The sequence below is a fragment of the Babylonia areolata genome, chromosome 1, assembly GCF_041734735.1.
Source record: "Babylonia areolata isolate BAREFJ2019XMU chromosome 1, ASM4173473v1, whole genome shotgun sequence".
In the NCBI taxonomy this organism is placed as follows: Eukaryota; Metazoa; Mollusca; class Gastropoda; order Neogastropoda; family Buccinidae; genus Babylonia; species Babylonia areolata.
Window position 1 is genome coordinate 90,291,962 of NC_134876.1, and position 19,210 is coordinate 90,311,171.

A 19,210-nucleotide genomic window follows, 5' to 3' on the forward strand; every position below is an offset into this window, starting at 1 on the left:
GCAGCGGTTTCGTCAGTTTGCCGACTGATTTGGAACAGTGATGCATGGACAGGGAGGTCACTTGCCAAGGCCACAGCTGTGCAGACGACGTAATACCAAATATGGTTCGACACAGAATCGGCTTTTAGCCGGTGCGACTGGGTGAAATTGCAAAGCACTGCCGTGTTTGCCCACTGGTCAAGGCGAAAACACACTGTCCGCGACCGAGACTCAGTTTTTGTGCACCTACAGGAAAGCCCCAGGCTAACTTTCGATTCGCTCCAACATGGGGCCGGTGACTGTGTACGGCCCAAGGTCTATTTAAGGCTATGGGCCTACTTTGGTTATCGCGTTACTGACTCGAGTGCGACAGACGTATACTGACGTTTCTTCTATATCTTAGGTGTCACACACGCCGGCGAAAGCACGACAGAGAAACTGAGATCGGCGGAGAGAGACAGGGAGAGATTTGCCGACATGCGAAGATTTTAGACAATGTGTACATGCAGTCTTGAAATCTGTCCGGTCAAGTCTTACTATGCACATGTAAACAAACACAGACTGATTAAACTGGGCCGATTTGGCAACTCTGGCCTGCACTGCGAGTAAACGAGCACCGTGGCAACAATGATAATATACACACTGACGCCGCCGCGCAGACAGTACACACTGACAAACATGCGCGCGGCGTGTGGTGTGCGCGCGCGCGCACACACACACACACATCGAGTGGTGCACACAGCACACAAAGCATGCGGACGTATCCATTATATTATACGCTACACCATTAAACTCTGTCGCATGCATATATGACTCACTGCATTACACACACACACACACACACACACACACACCACTGAGCTGAATGGGATTGTGCTCGATGACACACTGCACACACACTGACACACACACAATATATGTATTTTTTTTTAACTTAGTCGACAGAGAGAGAGAGAGAGAGAGAGAGAGAGAGAGATGCCTTTCTCAAGGGACAATAAAACCGAAACGTGGCCCCAAACTCAAAATTTATCAACACTGGATCAGAAGTCCAACCGATTCTGCCACCGTACGTGCCTCAACTTTCAGAGAGACAACACTTGAATAGCCTTGACCTTCACAAAGAGAGGGCGGGAGAGAGAGGTTGGGCGGATGGATGAGTACATGTGCACCTGTATAGAAAACCCACATCAACAAGAGCGTTCGGTGCACACACACCGCGGCAGACACGTACTGTTCTCAGGTTGAACCACAGAAATATATGTTTACAGCGCATTGGGTTGAACGCGAAGTCGCACACAGGTCAGTATATGTATTTACCCAAGTGCGTGCAGCACCGCAGAAAAGTTGGTTGTGAGCATATCGCCAGCGGAGTCGCATTCCGGTCTATTTGTTTTGTTCAGTTGTTGCCTGCTTCATATCTTCAACGTCTTTTGCAGGTAAGCAGTTTGTGACTTATTGCCACGCCTTGTACACGGCAATGCATATTTTGTAACCATTGAGTTTTTGTTGTTTCTTGTATCCCCCAAATGAACACGTTTTTCATTTCCCCTTTCCGTCATTCGTGCCAGTGTTCACATGTTTATCATTCATCACTCACGATAAATGTGTGTGTTGTATGCAAGCATGCCAGGCACCAGTGACAAAGTATACAGCCAGTTCAATTTTGATTGTTTGTTAATGAATGTATAACTTTAGATCGAACTGTTAAACAGAGTAGGTATGATATGACAAAACCAAAAGGCACTTAACAGGTGAATATTTTTCAAAGAACAAAAACACACATGTCCACACACACACACACACACACACACACACACACACACACACACACACACACACACACACACACACACACACACACACACAGCACATGCACAGTCTGACCATGCAGCCCCCTCCCCATCCCCCAACCAATTCATGTATACCTAGGCCCCACCCGGCCCTCCACACACAACCATACACACACACACACACACACACACACACACACACATGCTGACAGGAATTGACAAAAAGGATTGTGAAAATCTCACAAATGACTTTTAACTGATAAACTGCATGATACAAAAAAAGGCTGTTGAATCAGGCCGGCTACACCACCTAAGCTCTATAATTAGTAAATCAAACTCCCCAATTTTTGGCAGATGTACTTTTTTTTACAAAGAGAAAGAACACATTTTGATTGCCAAAAAGAATAAGGAATGCAAATCTAGTGATGGTTATACTCTGAAGAATCCTTGACATTCATTAAAAGCTAGGACCACATCAAAAATCTGCAAGAGACAAAAACAAAAGGGAACTATGATGTATGATCATATCCTTTTTAAGAAATAGAAAAGTCCTGGTGGGCCATTTGACAGAGAGGCACAACAATATGAATTATAAAAAGTCATCACACGGGAAGACAAACTTCATCTAAGACAGGTAAGAAATGTAATGAAATGAAAGTTTATTCAGTAAGGCCATGGCCCCATTTGAAGGGGTGATTACATATTTTGTAAGAGTAGATTTGCATAAGAATATAATCTTACAACATGTATGCTCAAAGCTCTGTTCTGTTTAAGTTTAACCAATCATGAAACTCCGTCGTTTTAATGACTTACAGATAAATATGGCAAGATTTGAAAAAAACATTATCATTTGTAGAAGACAGAAGTAATACTAACCGAAAATTACTTGGTCTGCAATAGTATCTCAACAGAATATATATTTGTGTCAAATCATCTGATACAGGACAACATAATACGAAATGTACTTCATCTTCTTTTGCAGATCTACATAACGGACATACCATATCGTTTACATTGCTGGGCTTGTATCTTTTACTGTGTACGTTGATATCAGATACACTGGATCAGAAGTCAACCGATTCTGCCACTGTACGATATCAGATATCAGATACACCAAAATGAAACCTTGTTAAAGCACATCTAATGACTCGGTTAATATTCTTTGCTAAATATGGTTCTGTGAAATGATTCCTTTTAAACAATCTGAACAAAGGAAATCTTTCACTATTTTGTGCATGGTCGTTCCACTCCTGCCATCTACAGTCGACCATACGCTGTTTAAAGCAAGCAAGAAATCCAATCCAGTGGTAAGAAATGTAGATAGACAAAGGGCACATGCTGTCAACACTGTGTCACTGGTGAACATTGCAGCGTGTTAAGATGTGACATTGTCATGAAACTCAGGCAGTGTCTGTGAAACTCATTGATCAGACTAAAATCAGTATCACAGTCGACATTGCTTTATTGTTTAGAATATGAAAAATGTAAACAACTAAGAAGGAAAGAATAGCAGGGGTTGAGGGAAGGGGGAGGTTTGCCATAAATATAAGAGATGAAAATCTGCATAATTATGAACAGATCATTTAAGACAGAATGAATGTGATCGAGAAAGGGAAGTTAAGAAGAGTAATATGCATTCATTTACTTTTCTACATTGGAATATTGTTGCCTTTTGTCCAGAATTGAAAACAGTCTTTTTATCATTCATTCTGTTGACTTTATTTGTCCGCTGGGAAAATAGTCCTATTTTGTGGACGCAGATTTTCATATGTTCCCCATGCATTATGTATTCTGTAAACCAGCAATGAAGTTCACAAAGTTAGGGAAGGAGATCAGGAGTGGTTGTTGTGCTTGATTAAAACTGTGTTTTTGCATTTTGATTAAAACTGTCAGTGTGTCGTTGCATTTAGAGTCAGAACTTGCTGAAACTGGGGTCTTCAGCATTGTATAAAGATAAAGCGTTTTGCAACTGTGAGAAATTATTTCTTGTTAATAGCATTGCTTAATTTGAGTAACATTTCTTTTTTCTTCTTTTCCATTACTCATGTATACGTAATTTTTACTAGTCTTGCTTTCATTACTTATTATCACAATAGATATGATAATACAGTATGTGCATCAGGTACCTGTGGCAAATTGAAATACAATCAGTACAGTTTTGTTAATGAATGAAAAAAAAAAAAAAAGATATGTGTGTGATATATATATATATATGTGTGTGTGTGTGTGTGTGTGTGTGTGTGTGTGTGTGCAAACACAGGCACAGCATTTTTGTAAAAACATATATATGTATATATATATATGGTTCGAATCACGGTTCAGTCGCCAGTATTTTCTCCCCCTCCACTACACCTTGAGTGGTGGTCTGGACACTAGTCATTCAGATAAGACGATAAACCAAGGTCCTGTGTGCAGCATGCGCTTAGCGCATGTAAAAGAACCCATGGCAACAAAAGGGTTGTCCCTGGCAAAGTTCTGTTGAAAAATTCACTATGAAAGGAAAAACAAATAAAACTGCACGCAGGAAAAAAATGCCAAAAAATGGGTGGCGCTCTCAGTGTAGCGATGCGCTCTCCTTGGGGAGAGCAGCCCGAATTTCACACAGAGAAATCTGTTGTGACAAGAAAAGAGCAATATAATATATATATATATATATATATATATATATATAGTTGCATGTGCCTGCATGGACTTATTTAAAGATGGTTAAATGAGCACGGTCATACCTAAATTTTGCATGCATTTGCCTTCCTGTTCATTGTGATATGTTTTCCATGCAGCAGACAGTGAAGATGACGTGGTACAGAGCAGCAAGCCTTCTCCTCGTGCTGATGGTGGTGCCAGTCAGGGCAGTTCCCCTCATCCACACCCCATGGGGAGCCCTGCAGGGGATCAGTGTGAAGGGGGACGGAGGGAGGATGATGAATGCTTACCTAGGGATCCCCTATGCTCTCCCACCTGTTGGGGACCTGAGGTTTGAGAAGCCACAGCCCCATCCTGGCCCCAGGGAGGGGGAGGTGTTTATGGCTGACCAGGTCAAACCTGCCTGTAAACAGGTGAGGGTGATAAGTCACCGAGAGAGAACTAGTTTTATCATTCAGTTTTGCACAGGTGAGGGTGATAAGTCACCGACAGAGAACAAGTTTTATCATTCGGATTTGCACAGGTGAGGGTGATGAATCACCGAGAGAGAACTAGTTTTATCATTCTGTTTTGCACAGGTGAGGGTGATAAGTCAGTGAGAGAAAAATAGTTTTATCATTCTGTTTTGCACAGGTGATGGTGATAAGTCAGTGAGAAATAGTTTTGTCATTCTGTTTTGCACAGGTGAGGGTGATAAGTCAATGAGATCGAAATAGTTTTATCATTCGGATTTGCACAGGTGAGGGTGATAAGTCACCAAGAGAGAACTAGTTTTATCATTCGGATTTGCACAGGTGAGGGTGATGAATCACCGAGAGAGAACTAGTTTTATCATTCTGTTTTGCACAGGTGAGGGTGATAAGTCAGTGAGAGAAAAATAGTTTTGTCATTCAGTTTTGCACAGGTGAGGGTGATAAGTCAGTGAGAGAGAAAGTTTTGTCATCCAGTTTTGCACAGGTGAGGGTGATAAGTCAATGAGAGAGAACTAGTTTTATCATACTGTTTTGCATAGGTGAGGGTGATAAGTCAATGAGAGAGAAATAGCTTTGTCATTCGCTTTTGAACAGGTGAGGGTGATAAGTCACCGAGAGAAAAATAGTTTGAAGGTGATAAGTCACTGAGAGAAAAATAGTTTGAGGGTGATAAGTCACCGAGAGAAAAATAGTTTGAGGGTGATAAGTCACCGAGAGAAAAATAGTTTTATCATTCAGTTTTGCACAGATGAGGGTGATAAGTCACCGAGAGAAAAATAGTTTTGTCAGTCGGTTTTGTACAGGTGAGGATGATAAGTCAATGAGAGAAAAATAGTTTTATCATTCAGTTTTGCACAGGTGAGGGTGATAAGTCAACGAGAGAGAAATAGTTTTGTCATTCAGTTTTGCGCAAGAAGGGTGGTAAGTCAACCAGAGAGAAAAAAAAGAAGTTTTCTTGTTCTATTTTGCACGGATGAGGATTTTACGCCAGCGAGAAATGAAATAGTTTTTTTTAAACACTGATGGTGTTTTGATTTATGTATGCAGTGGATGGAGTGAGAGGGAAGTGAAGGGGGAGGAGCACGGCAGCCAAACAGCGCTTGGCACTTGGCCTGTCCTTTTATAGATAGGTAATGTTATAATGCAGCTTGCAGGAAAGACCCATTCTCTGCCCTGTTTGAGTTTCTGCCATGTCGATGTGAGTTCCTTGTTATCGTGTCTCTCATCTATCATTGAAAAAAGCGGCAGCACACCCTTTTGTAAGGTAAAAACACACCAGCCTTAAGCATTAGAATGCAGGTAAGAAATACTCCATGTGGGATAGTTTATCCTAGAAATTTTTGAAAGAATCACAGGGATACTTTTAATGATATTGATAATGGACATTTCTCATGTAACACAAATCCCTGAAAAAGACCATGGTTCAAAATCCTGTATAGACTAATTTACAATGCAGAAACATTCAATAAAATCAAAAGCAACAAAGGTAAAGATAGTAAAGTTAACCTTACATACACTCCTTGCATATACAAGGGGTTGACTTTGATATATCTCAGAACTGTTGTTTGATACAAAATAAGGTTGGTGTTTTCCTCACAGGTTGTTTGTGTGTGTGTGTGTGTGTGTGTGTGTGTGTGTGTGTGTGTGTGTGTGTGTGTGTGTGTGTGTGTGTTTTGTAATGTATTTCTGTGGGTTTTTTGTTGTTTTTTAGCCAAAAGCTTTGATTGGAGAGTCCAGGGAGACCAGTGAAGATTGTCTAATTCTGGACATATATGTCCCTGCTGATGAAAAAGCTGATGGTCCTTATGCTGTCATGATTTTCATCCATGGAGGAGGATTTGCTGTGGGGGATGCTCATTCTTACAGGTAAACCTGTTTTAAGGATTGTGTTGGGTTTCAAATGTACTTTGATACTAGTGATAGCCATAGTGGATGAAATATGTGTGGTGTTTGGTGTGTGTGGGTGTGGGTGTGTGTGGGTGTGTTCTTGATGTGAATGCACTTGCATACAAGTCAATGTTAAAAGAGGACATGATTATGCATTTGTGTATTTGATGACATCAGGCTAACATTTCAAACTGTTTTTCTAATGAGCAAACAAAACAATAGAGATAAAAGCCTGACTGTGGTGTGACCTTAAACCTGGCCCTTTTTTTGGTTTTTTTGTTTTGTTTCTTTTGGCTTTCATCTGCTGAATAACTTCAATCTTCCAGACTTTAAAATACAGCAAAATCACACAAACAAACAAAAACCACAAATGTCCATGTCTTTAAGTTGCATTGCTTATCAATTCTGACTTGAACGTGGGTGTGGGTGTGTGTTTGTTTCAGACCGTCCAAATTAGTTGTGGATGGCAGAGTCATTGTAGTCGCCATTCAGTATCGTCTGGGTCCTTACGGTTTCTTCACAACTGGTGATGGCTTAGTCCCAGGTAATGCAGGTCTCTGGGACCAGAACCTTGCCATTCGATGGGTCAAGGATAACATACAAGCTTTCGGGGGTGACCCCAGTCGCATCACCATTTTTGGGGAATCAGCAGGCAGCATGAGTGTGGGCCTGCATATGCTGAGCCCCCAGTCTAAGGGATTGTTCCAGAGAGGCATCATGCAGAGTGGAGCACCCCAAAACATAGTACACTGGATTGACATGTTTGACATGAATGCTGTTTTTAAAGATCTTGCAGAAATGTGTGGGTGCCAAGGGGATTCCTCATCAGACTTGTTGAAGTGTATAAAAGATCAAACAGAAGAAGACTTTTTCAACAAGTCATCAGAGCATGCTGCAAAATCACCATTCAAAGCCTACTATTATCCTAATATTGATGGTGAGTACCCATTCTGCATGTGATTGGTCAGAATTTCAGTTTGTATCATTTTTGGTCATGTAGAAGTTCAGACGGAACTGCTCTGAGTACAGTGTATACCGTTTTTGGCCCACAATAACCAGACAGAACTGCTTTAAGAATAATGTATACTGTTTTGGTCCATTACAACTTCAAAGAGAACTGCTTTAAGTGCAACCTTTACTATTTTTGGCCCATTCTGTGTTCAGACAGAAATGCTTTTTGTACAGTTTGTACACCCCTTTTATTTTTTTTAGTACTTGTAACCAGTTCGGAGAGAACTGCTTTCTTTAAGTAGTTTGTATCATCTTGACCCATTAGTTCACACAAAACTACTTTCAATATATTGTGTTGTGTTTTTGGTCCATTAGGGTTCAGACAGAAGTGCTTTGATTATAACGTACCATTCTGGCCCGTTATGACCCCAGAGGGAACTGTTTTTATTACAATTTGTACCATTTTTGGCCCAGTGAAATGAAACCTCTCTATTCCCTAAATTTCTGTTCAAATAATTGATTTTTTTTGCTGTTGTATTTCCTCAGGTGAATTCCTCCCAGGCAAAGTCACTGAGCTCCTGAAGGATAATCAGTACATGACTGACAATGGTGTCAATGACTTCGACATCATCGTGGGCCTGAACAACAAAGAAGGGGCCCTTGTACTGTTCTCGGTAGTGTACATGAACATGTCTCTGGAATCTATGTATACATCAGCCATGTTTCAAGGCATGGTGGATTCCTGCTTAGGTTTACAAAGACTGAACAAGAATTCTGTCATGAAAAAGGCGAGTTGATTTTATTTTTATGCTGTTTTTTTCCCCTCAAGAAAGTGAGAAATACCAGTGTTTCTTTAAATGTTGTGTTGGGGTCAGTGCATTTGCTGATAATCTGAAATGCTAGTGCCTGTGTGTGCGTTATATATCATTCTCCACATCCATTGTTTTTTTCTTGAAGTCTTCCACACAGGAATCAATTCTAGGTCATGCTTTATTGGATTTTGCTGGGTTAGTTTCAGTTCCTCAAGCAGGTATTGTAATGTTTTTTGTTTACTTGTGTGCAAGCTTAAGACAAGTTTAGTCTATGGAATCTATTGTCTAGTATCCCAGTTGCCGTCAAGGTTTGGTTTCCTGTGTCACTGATGTGTTCACAAAGAAAGTGACAGTCTAAGAGGGTGGTTTAATTAGCTCTTTCATTTGACTTGCAAATATATTTTGAATCTGTCTTCTCGTATAGCATCAATGTGTCAGGTCCTTTCTACAAAAATGTAAGAAAATGGAATTAAACGAAACAGAAGCAACAGTGTCCTGATTTCTGACACTGGACTATGTCAGTAAAATAGGAACAAATATGGCCACAATTACATGTGAAATACCTCTTGGAAATGTCAGAATATGCAGTGGATATACAGCAATTATTTATCACTCACAGTATTTTCTCAAACACTTGTGATTATTCAATCTTTATAGGAAGGTTGGATACAGTCAGCCAGAGATCTACCACTCAGCATTCACATCACTGGATGCAAACCCTGAGCCTCTAAGTTGTTTCCTGCTGGAAAAAACAGCATAATGAAGAAGATACACACCTCAAACAAGACTCTCAGCCAATAATTAATTTTACATCTTCATTATAGAAGTTGCTGATATGCATGTATTGATTTTTTTTTTTCCCCAGACCATTGAGTTCTTCTACCGTGGTGCTGACGCAGCCACCAATGTCTCAGAGACCCTGGAACCTCTGGTGGACATGTACGGGGACTGCATCCTCACCACTGACATCCTGGACTGGGCACGCCGGCTGGCTGCATCCTCTCACTCTGCTGCACGCTATGTGTACATCTTTGACCACGACTTTGCCTTTAACAACCAGGGCCCTGTGCCTGGATCCCACCATTCTGATGAGCTGGTCCTGGAGTTTGACAACACCATGGAGATGCCAGAGGATTTTTTCTTCAAAAAGTTGAACAAGACAGGAATTGCACCTGAAGAACAGCCGCTGTCGGACAAGTATATTCAGATTCTCACCTCTTTCGCAAAGACTGGGTAAGTTGACACTGTATATTGATGGTATTTGTTATTTGGTAGTGTGTGTGTGTGTGGGTGGGTGGGTGTGTGTGTGGGTGGGTGGATGTGGGTGGCTGGGTTGGTGTGTGTGTGTGAAAGATAGGTAGCCGGTTTTGTGTTTTGTGCATTTCTTGTTTTGCTGCATTTTATTGTCTCACTCTATGGTGGAGTGTACAGTATAGTCACAGTGCATTGCAATGTGTTGATTGTAGGGTAAGGAAGTGCATAAAGTGTAGTGGAAATCAAGTTAGGATCCTATATAGGCATCACATACTCTTTTCTGCTGCACTTGATTTTCATGTAAGATCTTGACTTTTTAAAAAATGTCAGCATCGGTGTCCCAGAATGATGTAAACCATCTGTTTTGGATGAATTGTTTGAGAAAGAAAAATAATTATGGCAGCATTTTATCTGCCAAAAAACAGAGAGAAGAACCACTGAAGGTAAGAAATGATGATAAAACTTCACACAGCTACGGTCAGCTGGAAGTTCTCTCGGACTCCATGGTTTGTATCAAAGCGAGGATAGAAATTTCTGTGGACATAGCCTCATACTTAAAATGGAGATGCTACAAACTGGGGGTTACATTTTCTTTTAGCGAGTTCAAATACATCAAATTTTTCTTTTTGGACTATCACTTGAGCCTATTTTTGGAACGGCTTTGATTGAAATTGTGTTTTACTGTTAGTTAATTTGCTATTAATTTTTTATGCATCTTGGAGCCCTTAGAGCCTCAAATGTAGATGGAATAGATCTTTGGTTAAAACTCTGGGCATGCAGCCTAATACTTTGTAGCCCCCAAATTCAGTAGAATTTTTGGCAAAGAAAATGGTAGCTATGGGTTAGCGGAAACAGTGATGAAAAGTGTGGCATTTGTCAGTGTCAAGAGAACATGGAGCTGCCTCATGTTTCTCTGTGGCTGGAGTATCATCTGTTGGCAGTGACAACAGACCATGTTCATGTTGAGTGGCTCCTAATTATTAAAAAATTCAATCAACACATTGTCAGAAGTAATCTCCTTGTGTCCATGCACACATTTACCGGTATTTCATATTTGCAGATGTTCGAATAACAAAAACAAACCAACCCAAAGACAGGGTCTGAAAGGCGTGAGGAATGTGTAGATTTAATATCAGCTGTCTGATGCTGATTAAGTTCACACTTGATAATTATTGCAGCATATTACAGGAGATTTCATTTTCTAATTCTGTCATATTAAAAAGGGTTTTGCAAAGGTTTGTGAATAAGAGTACAAATTTAAAAGTACCGATACTGTTTTTTTTTGTTTTTTTTTTTCTCTAAATGTCCCTGGCTTATTGTTTGAGTGATAGCAATATTTATTTGATTTTAGCTCACTGAGATTTTTTTTAATTTTTTTTTTTATTCAACTGTCCCATTAAATCTAGATAGGTTTTTATTTGAGGATTGAATATTAAACCTGCATTCTATTTATAGAATAAGTAGTCTTTGGATTGAGAGAAAACATTGAAAGCTGAATCAGATACTCAGTAAGACTAGCTCCAACTGAACTGCAGCAGATCGAAACACGAGGAGTGAAATGTTGAAGCAAACTGTGGGTGGATGGCTGGCTTTATGTTTGATGGTTATTTTTGTTTTTGAGGGGGTTCCTTATCTAATTTGAGTATGAAAAAATATGGGTGGTGCTGAACTTTGGCGAAAGCGCTCTGCCTGGGGAGAGCAGCTCGAATTTCACACAGAGAAATCTGATGTGACAAAAGAGTAATGCAATGCAGTGCAATGCAGTGTAATACAGGACAGTACAATATATTTGTATTTGTATTGCTTTTTATCACAACAGATTTCTCTGTGTGAAATTCGGGCTGCTCTCCTCAGGGAGAGCGCGTCACTATACTACAGCGCCACCCATTTTTTTGTATTTTTTCCTGCGTGCGGTTTTATTTGTTTTTTCCTATCGAAGTGGATTTTTCTTCAGAATTTTGCCAGGAACAACCCTTTTGTTGCCGTGGGTTCTTTTACGTGCGCTAAGTGCATGCTGCACACGGGACCTCGGTTTATCGTCTCATCCGAATGACTAGCGCCCAGACCACCACTCAGGGTCTAGTGGAGGGGGAGAAAATATCGGCGGCTGAGCCATGATTCGAACCAGCACGCTCAGATTCTCTCGCTTCCTAGTCGGACGCGTTACCTCTAGGCCATCACTCCACTAAGCCATGTAATCTAATACAATCCAATGTTATGTTTCTGCAGAAATCCAAACCCTCCCCTCAAGGATGACCTGGGTGGTGAGGGCTGGCCCCGATTCACACAGGAGAAAGAAGCTTACCTGTCGCTGTCCATGTACCCCCGAGTGGTGCCTAATCTGGCAGCCTACAGAGACCGTATGGCTCTGTGGCTGAGCTTGCTGCCTGAACTGAGCAATATGACATCCAAGCTTCCCCCTGAGGATTCTCCCAAGGAAGAGTCAGCGCCTAAAGAAGAACTCTGAATGTGGAACTATGTAGTTTTGTTTTTCTGTGTGACCAGATTCATGTTTATAAAAAAAAAAAAAAAATATGCAGTATGTTTTGCAGTGGGGTTGTATGTGCAGGGAGGCTGGGTGTAGAGTTAACAGACATCAGGAATATATTTATATGAATATTGTACAAGTATGATATGTATGAAAGAGAGTTGTACACAGTTGAGAAAGTAAACAGACATCAGGAATATATTTATATGAATATTGGACAAGTATGATATGTATGAAAGAGAGTTGTACACAGTTGAGAAAGTCAGAAATATCAGTCCTTCCCTGTGCCTGGCAAGTTGGACAGGTTTTGCCATGACAGGCATTCTGCAGACATTTAGCAACTGTTTTACAAGCTGTAGGTACCATGAAGGACTTATCTTTTATCATATCTCACATGAGCTGATTTGTTGACCCACAAGGGATAAGTTTGCAAGCTGTACACAACCTCTGTTCACAAACAGACTTTAGATTCAGTAAACCTTAGAGTTGTCAGTTGCCTTTTCCATTCAGGCAGAGAGAGTGTATGTTCATTTTATATTATACATTGATTGTGAATGTCAGCAGTCAAATCACCTTACTGGTCACATGTTCAGACTCCAGTTAAAGTTTATGGACACTTTTGCCTTTCTCCCATTTGATCCTTTTTCACCAGTCTATCAACCAGCCTGTAACAGACCACTCAAGAAACACCTTGTCAGAGATGGGATACATATTCCAAGCAAAGTATTTATGAGAAGTCAGCATACCCATTAACTGTATTATTTTATCACTAGGATGGATCTCTTCGATAACACAGTATGTAGGAAGAACTGAAATACAAATATAAATGATAAATTTGCTGACACCTAAGAAGCAGTCCTAAAATAACATGCCAATAAGTGTGCAAATATATACTATGAATACCAATATTTAATATGGGATATTACTCGACCAAAATGTTTTCAAAGTGGCTAGGAAAACCAATTAATATTCATGTGACATGAAACATAGTTTTCTTTAAAATTCGGTTATTCAAGATATGTAGTTACAAATATGAATAAGCCATTGCTACAGTGTCATGAATGCTAAGGGTGTAATGGTTATAGACATTGTGCTTTCTGTGAGAAATTTAGGGATTCCAGTGAATATTTACTGTTGCATTGCAGACATGTTCAAGATTTCTGTGATTCTACAGAATGCCTACTCATTGAAAAATGACAAAGCTGGTTAGACATGAAGATTGCATGTGACTTGGTCATTTGTGGAGCAGATGATCACTTAAAAACATACACTACTTTATCATTATATTTTAGTGAAATCACGTGTACATTCATGAATGTAAAAGCCTTAACATCTTCCAAATGTGTATTCATTTCAAAGGTTGAGCACTAGGTTCAAATTTGAGAGGAGTCCAGTTGAAAAATAATGATAAAGTGAATGCAAAAATATGTACATAGTGCTGATACTTGTGCAGAGACAAACCAAAGCACTTGCACACCAATCATTTGCATGCTTGCATAGCTCTGATTCAGAGGATGAAAGACAAAACATGAATTCATGTGAACAGAAAGCTATAGAAACTGTTGACTGGAAAAAGAGAAGGGTTTGGGGGGGTAGGCTATTTTGGAAGGGTGTAGTTTTTTGGCCAGACTTTGAAGAGCTAAGTACAACATTGATGTAAACACTTGGATGGAGATATTACAAAGCAATAATTCTCATTGAAGAGGAATAACAGGCCAACTTACTCAGCTGCAATCTTCCAAAATTAATCCTGATATGTATTACCTATAATTTATTCATGATCACATAGTAAATATTTTGTATACACACTTTTTGTGTATCTTCAAACTTATGAATGTCTCATTTGTTTTATTTTTTATTTTTGTGTGTGTTTGTTCCTTAAGTTTTTTTTATCAAAATGTATGAAAATATTTTCAATAAAAGTCATATAAAAACAGTCTTCCTGAGATGTACCAGTGACATGATGAACTGACAGAACTGGGGAAAGTGATTGTTCACCACTTGTGAATGTCGGAAATTGCTACTGGTTATCTGCATGAGAGACAAGATCCTCTTTGTACAGAAATGGAATGTCTGGATCCTTATTAACATCTGCTAGTGCCTGTCACAATGATTTATGGGAGACTAGATCCTCTTTTCACAGGAATGGAATGTCTTAATTCTTATTGACATCTGCCAGTGCCTGTCATAATGATTTACAAGCAATGGAAATAACTGCACCATTTATATTTCTTTTCTCGTAGATAACATTTCATGGGTATGCTGGCCAAACAGGTAAAAGTGTTGGAATCTTGCCCAGGTGTCCTGAGTTCACAAATACACAAACATTATTGTCTATAATTAGGTACAGAGATTTGCCTTTTGGCAGCAGCAAGTGTACAACATAAAAAAAATTAAAAGATAGAATTGGATGGCATCAAACAGAAATAGCTATATACAAATATACAGATTATTCAATTCACACATACCTCCATTGCAGTCAACCAATCTGCTTTACACATCTTCCCACACCACACATGCATACATGCACCAACACACTACACCACACCACACACACACGTATGCACGCAGGCACACACACACACACACATGCACACACACACAGATGCACAGTTCATTTTTAAAAAATCCTCAAATATCATCAAGCCAACAATATTAAACCACAAAGCAGCAGTTCCATAGATCAGTGAAGAGGCAGCACAGTAAAACAGTAAAACAACTGATTCATTCATACTAAATCTAACACCCCTAACACCCCTTCTTCGCCCACCCCACTCCAAAATCCTGTCCCTCCCCCCTCCAATAGAAAAATACCTGCTGGCCTAAGCTTATTCATCCCCCAACTTACTTCTTTCCCTTGCACACACATACAGTATTGCAAATACAAAGATAGTCCCTAATTCACATGAAATTCAATATTCGATGCATGGGTGAAGCTAGGGTGGATATATATATATATATTTATCTCCCAGGTGCATACCTGCTTGTGCATGAGCTTCCTTTTTGTGTATCTGCTTGCAAAAATTAGGGATACGTTAAAGATTCTGTCTTTGTCAGTGTTTGGTGGGTTACGAAAATATGCAACATACATAGATCACATCACGTTCATCCTAGAACAGCTATTGACTATGTAATGGAAGAATGGAGCTATTTCTTTAACTGTTCAGAGAATGTGAATACAGAGGTACTTGGTAATAATTATACAATGTAGTTTGTAATAATAATTTGACTGGTGTATATGTCACATTAATCTGTAATATCTTGGGGACATCTTTAATTCTTTGGCTAAAATTTTCAAAAAAATTCTTGTGGAGGGATGTTATGTGTTAATTATACTTAAAAGTTATCAAAAAGTGTTTTGACTGGTCTACAAGTACTTTCACATAAGTCTGCATACGTTTGTGGGGTATTTCTTTCTCGGTTTTCTTTTGGTCAAGGCAAGCCGTACCGCCTGTTCCATTGTCTGATTCAAGTTCTCCCCGCTTTTGGCTGAACACTCCATGTAACACTCAGCACCCATACTCGCGGCGAGTTGTTCCCCTTCAGCTGTAGTGATGGGTTTCTGTTGGTGTTTTTCCCACAGTCTTTGCATTTCCTGTTCGTCGGTGCGTAAATCCATTTTCGTTCCCACGATCATAAAGGGGACGTGTGGACAGAAGTGGCGGATTTCATAAATCCACTGAAAATGGAAGGAAAAACACTGTGATTTCTAAACACTTGTTTTTCATTGTAAGAAAACGATTGCACTGCATCCGGTGGCTCACTCATACGTTTCATCATAATGCTATTAACATTGTTTTTCTATCAGTACTCAAGTGGAGGAATCAGCCAAGGAGATTCCCTTCCCTTTATCTTTTCCACCCGATAAAATAAAAACCGTCATACAATTACAAGGAATGAATATGTGCTCAGATACGAGTTAGCTGACACTAATATTTATTCTTATTGTTATCATCATCATCATCATTATATGTCATCATTTGAGACTGTCATCAACATTATCCTAATTTGCAACTAATATTTTTCATTTATTATTATTATTATTCTTTTGTAAATGTGTATTTAAAAAGGTCAGTCATTTGACTGTAACTTCTTAGTTTTAAAATGAAAAAGATAGATACTTTAAAACTTGCCAATGGAGTTGATTGATTTGTTTGAATTTAAGTGTACTCTGTTGGTGATACTTGACAAAACTTTAACTCACTCCATACGGACGACAAAAGAGACGACATTAACAGCGTTTCACCCCAATTACCACCATCAAAATATTGCAAGCGCAAGGCTCTTATACTGAAGAGGTGAATGTTGACAAAGAATACCACAATTCTGACGACAGAAGCTAAAGGTTGGGTCATTGAGACACCCACTGGACATCCGAGGGGGCTGTGTAGAGGAGAAGAGAGGACTGGCCGTACTGAGTGAGTTAAAAATCAAGAGAGAGAGAGAGCTTGTGTATTTTTTCTATTGTGTTGTATCCCTGACAGTACCTGGGAACTCACACTGGCCATGGACTCCCTTGACAGCAGTGAAAAACACACAATGAAGATATCCTGCAACAGAAAAAAAATACTGATAATAAAAGGAAAGAGCAAGTGTCTCTGAAAAGATCAGGAATTAATACAAGGATATTTACTATCGCTCTTTTATCTTTATACACTTGTTGTAGAGCCTTGGTAGCACTACTGATTGTAGACCGAAGAAGCAGCAGAAATGGTAGTTTCAGTCTCATAATTATGCCAGTTGGTGCCCACACTGACCGGCGCAATAGCCGAATGGTTAAAGCGTTGGACTTTCAATCTGAGGGTCCCGGGTTCGAATCACGGTGACGGCGCCTGGCGGGTAAAGGGTGGAGATTTTTACGATCTCCCAGGTCAACATATGTGCAGACCTGCTAGTGCCTGAACCCCCTTCGTGTGTATATGCAAGCAGAAGATCAAATACGCACGTTAAAGATCCTGTAATCCATGTCAGCGTTCGGTGGGTTATGGAAACAAGAACATACCCAGCATGCACACCCCCGAAAACGGAGTATGGCTGCCTACATGGCGGGGTAAAAACGGTCATACACGTAAAAGCCCACTCGTGTGCATACGAGTGAACGCAGAAGAAGGTGCCCACACTCCCTGAGGGCTTGAACAGCAATGGCAGAACAGTCCAGCCCTGGAGTGGTACTCTCTTATGCAAATCTCGCAATGGAAAGGTAACGGAGCCGGAAAGGCAACAGTCTATTTCTTCCTCTGACGCCCATCATCGACCATCCATGCGATTCGGTCCTCCACAGCTGGCTTGGTCCCCTCTTTCATAACCAGTCTGAATTATCATAGTCACCGTCTATGGGTTTTCTCACTGGTCTATACAACAGGAGCACAGACCGGGTCTTTTTGTGCTTGCATATTTCTCAGTAGCGGAGGAGGCATGGACGATCAGTAATTCGAGATCTGCAGATTAATGTTTTATTGTCACAATTAACAGATTTCTCTGTGTGGTTCGGGGTGTTATCCCCGGGTAGAGCGCGTCGCTACACTGAGAGAGCAACCCCGTTTTTTTTTTGTATTTTTTCCTTCCTGCAGTTTTTTTTTTAATTTGTTTTCCTATCGTTGTGTATTTTTCTACAGAATTTTGCCAGGGACAACCCTTTTGTTGCCGTGGGTTCTTTTACGTGCGCTTAGTGCATGCTGCAAACGGGACCTCGGTTTATTGTCTCATCCAAATGACTAGCGTCCAGACCACCACTCAAGGTCTGGTGGAGGGGGAGAAAATACTGGCGACTGTGCCGGGATTCGAACGAGTGCGCTCAGATTCTAGATCGCTTCCTAGGCGGACCTAGGTACCTCTACGCAGTTGGTCGGAGGGGATATCATTTCGGATGAATCCTTTCTCAATACTCTGGGCATGGCCTAGTTAACTGCGACGTCGGGATTGTTTATCTGTCAAGTTTAGTGCCTCGGACTTCCAAACTTGATGATAAATCAGTGGCTTGACCCAGGTTGATGTCAGACTGTGGTTGCGGCTTAGCTCAGAAGTCTCTGTCCGTTCTATAACCTAGCATTCAAGTTATGAAGCAGAGGTCTTCACTGTCTGGGATCATGCTATATTGTATCCAGTTTGCAGTAGAATTTCTCTTTGATGACAAACCCATATGGATGCCCTTAGCAGCATCGTCACCATGCTATACATTATCACACAAAATGCAGTAATGCTCCACTCTCATGGTGACCCTAGTTCCAAATCTTCCTCCATTTCTATACCCGTGGATAGCTTCTGTCAAAGCCTTCGGTCTCGGCGATTCCATAGGACATGTTGGAGAAACTTTGCGGCAGTACAGTCATTGCTACAGGAATGTGCTCATTGAGTGGGGCCTCGTGACTACGCGATTATTGTCATCAGTACGGGACCTAGAGGTGGTGTTTTCATGTGCTAAATCAGAACAGGCAGGACCGGACACAACTGGACTGACAGTGCACGGTCTTCGCAGGTGTGTGCCCGGTAGGTCTTTGAGAACTGTTATTGTAAGGACGGCAAAATTTCGAGCTCAGATGTGACTGTATGGAAATTGGGATGAATCTCGCTAGGGTAACGCTACCGAAACAGTGCAAAGATGGAGCAGCAAGAACAAAAGTGAACACCTGGTCTTGAGTGGAAGGTTGGTGTATATCCGATGCGGTTCAAAGGCAAAAGGTGTAGTATATTTGTTTCTTAAAGCCATTAACCGCATTGAGCATAGGGCCCTTCACAGCAAAATCCACACTATGTTCACGTTTGTAATTGACTTTTTCCCCTGCCGGGAGAATGTGTACTGTCTCCCTTTGAGGGAACCACTATCCTGTCAGTACAGTCTCATACACTTGGATGGTAGTGTCAATGTTCATTCAGTTTTCGCTGGGTTACGCTGCTGGTCAGGCATCTGCTTGGCAGATGTGGTGTAGGATATAT

At 40.5% G+C, this 19,210-nt stretch overlaps 2 protein-coding genes across 6 annotated transcripts in view; one reads left to right on the forward strand and one right to left on the reverse strand.

Annotated features, from left to right (window-relative positions):
• Nucleotides 1-996: 996 nt before the first annotated feature.
• LOC143289074 (carboxylesterase 1C-like) lies at nucleotides 997-14,216 on the forward strand. Of its 5 annotated transcripts, none has more exons than XM_076597937.1 (7): nucleotides 997-1,278; nucleotides 4,550-4,825; nucleotides 6,597-6,751; nucleotides 7,216-7,709; nucleotides 8,270-8,511; nucleotides 9,401-9,768; nucleotides 12,019-14,216. In XM_076597937.1, exons 2-7 carry the CDS (start codon nucleotides 4,562-4,564, stop codon nucleotides 12,254-12,256), a joined length of 1,761 nt encoding a protein of 586 aa, XP_076454052.1. In that variant the 5' UTR covers nucleotides 997-1,278; nucleotides 4,550-4,561; the 3' UTR covers nucleotides 12,257-14,216. The 5 variants fall into 5 exon arrangements, with proteins under 5 accessions (XP_076454052.1, XP_076454060.1, XP_076454026.1 ...); XM_076597945.1 differs by having other exon boundaries at nucleotides 4,553-4,825; XM_076597911.1 differs by having other exon boundaries at nucleotides 999-1,415.
• A 1,326-nt stretch (nucleotides 14,217-15,542) lies between these two features.
• Nucleotides 15,543-19,210, reverse strand: part of LOC143289101 (rho-related protein racD-like) — a 7,341-nt gene continuing 3,673 nt past the window's right edge. Inside the window, exons 4-5 of the mRNA XM_076597956.1 lie at nucleotides 16,765-16,827; nucleotides 15,543-15,956 (exon numbers count right to left, since the gene is read on the reverse strand). Of these exons, the coding sequence (XP_076454071.1) occupies nucleotides 15,657-15,956; nucleotides 16,765-16,827 (363 nt within the window). The 3' untranslated portion in view covers nucleotides 15,543-15,656. The remainder of the gene's footprint in view (nucleotides 15,957-16,764; nucleotides 16,828-19,210) is intronic.

What these genes read in the sequence shown, in the direction of transcription:
- LOC143289074 (XM_076597911.1), top strand. Translation starts at nt 1,287, where the DNA reads ATGTATTTACCCAAGTGCGTGCAGCACCGCAGAAAAGTTGGTTGTGAG. An exon ending in ATCTTCAACGTCTTTTGCAG is followed by an intron (nt 1,416 to 4,549) that starts GTAAGCAGTTTG and finishes TTTTCCATGCAG; the next exon opens with CAGACAGTGAAGATGACGTG. An exon ending in ACCTCTTTCGCAAAGACTGG is followed by an intron (nt 9,769 to 12,018) that starts GTAAGTTGACAC and finishes ATGTTTCTGCAG; the next exon opens with AAATCCAAACCCTCCCCTCA.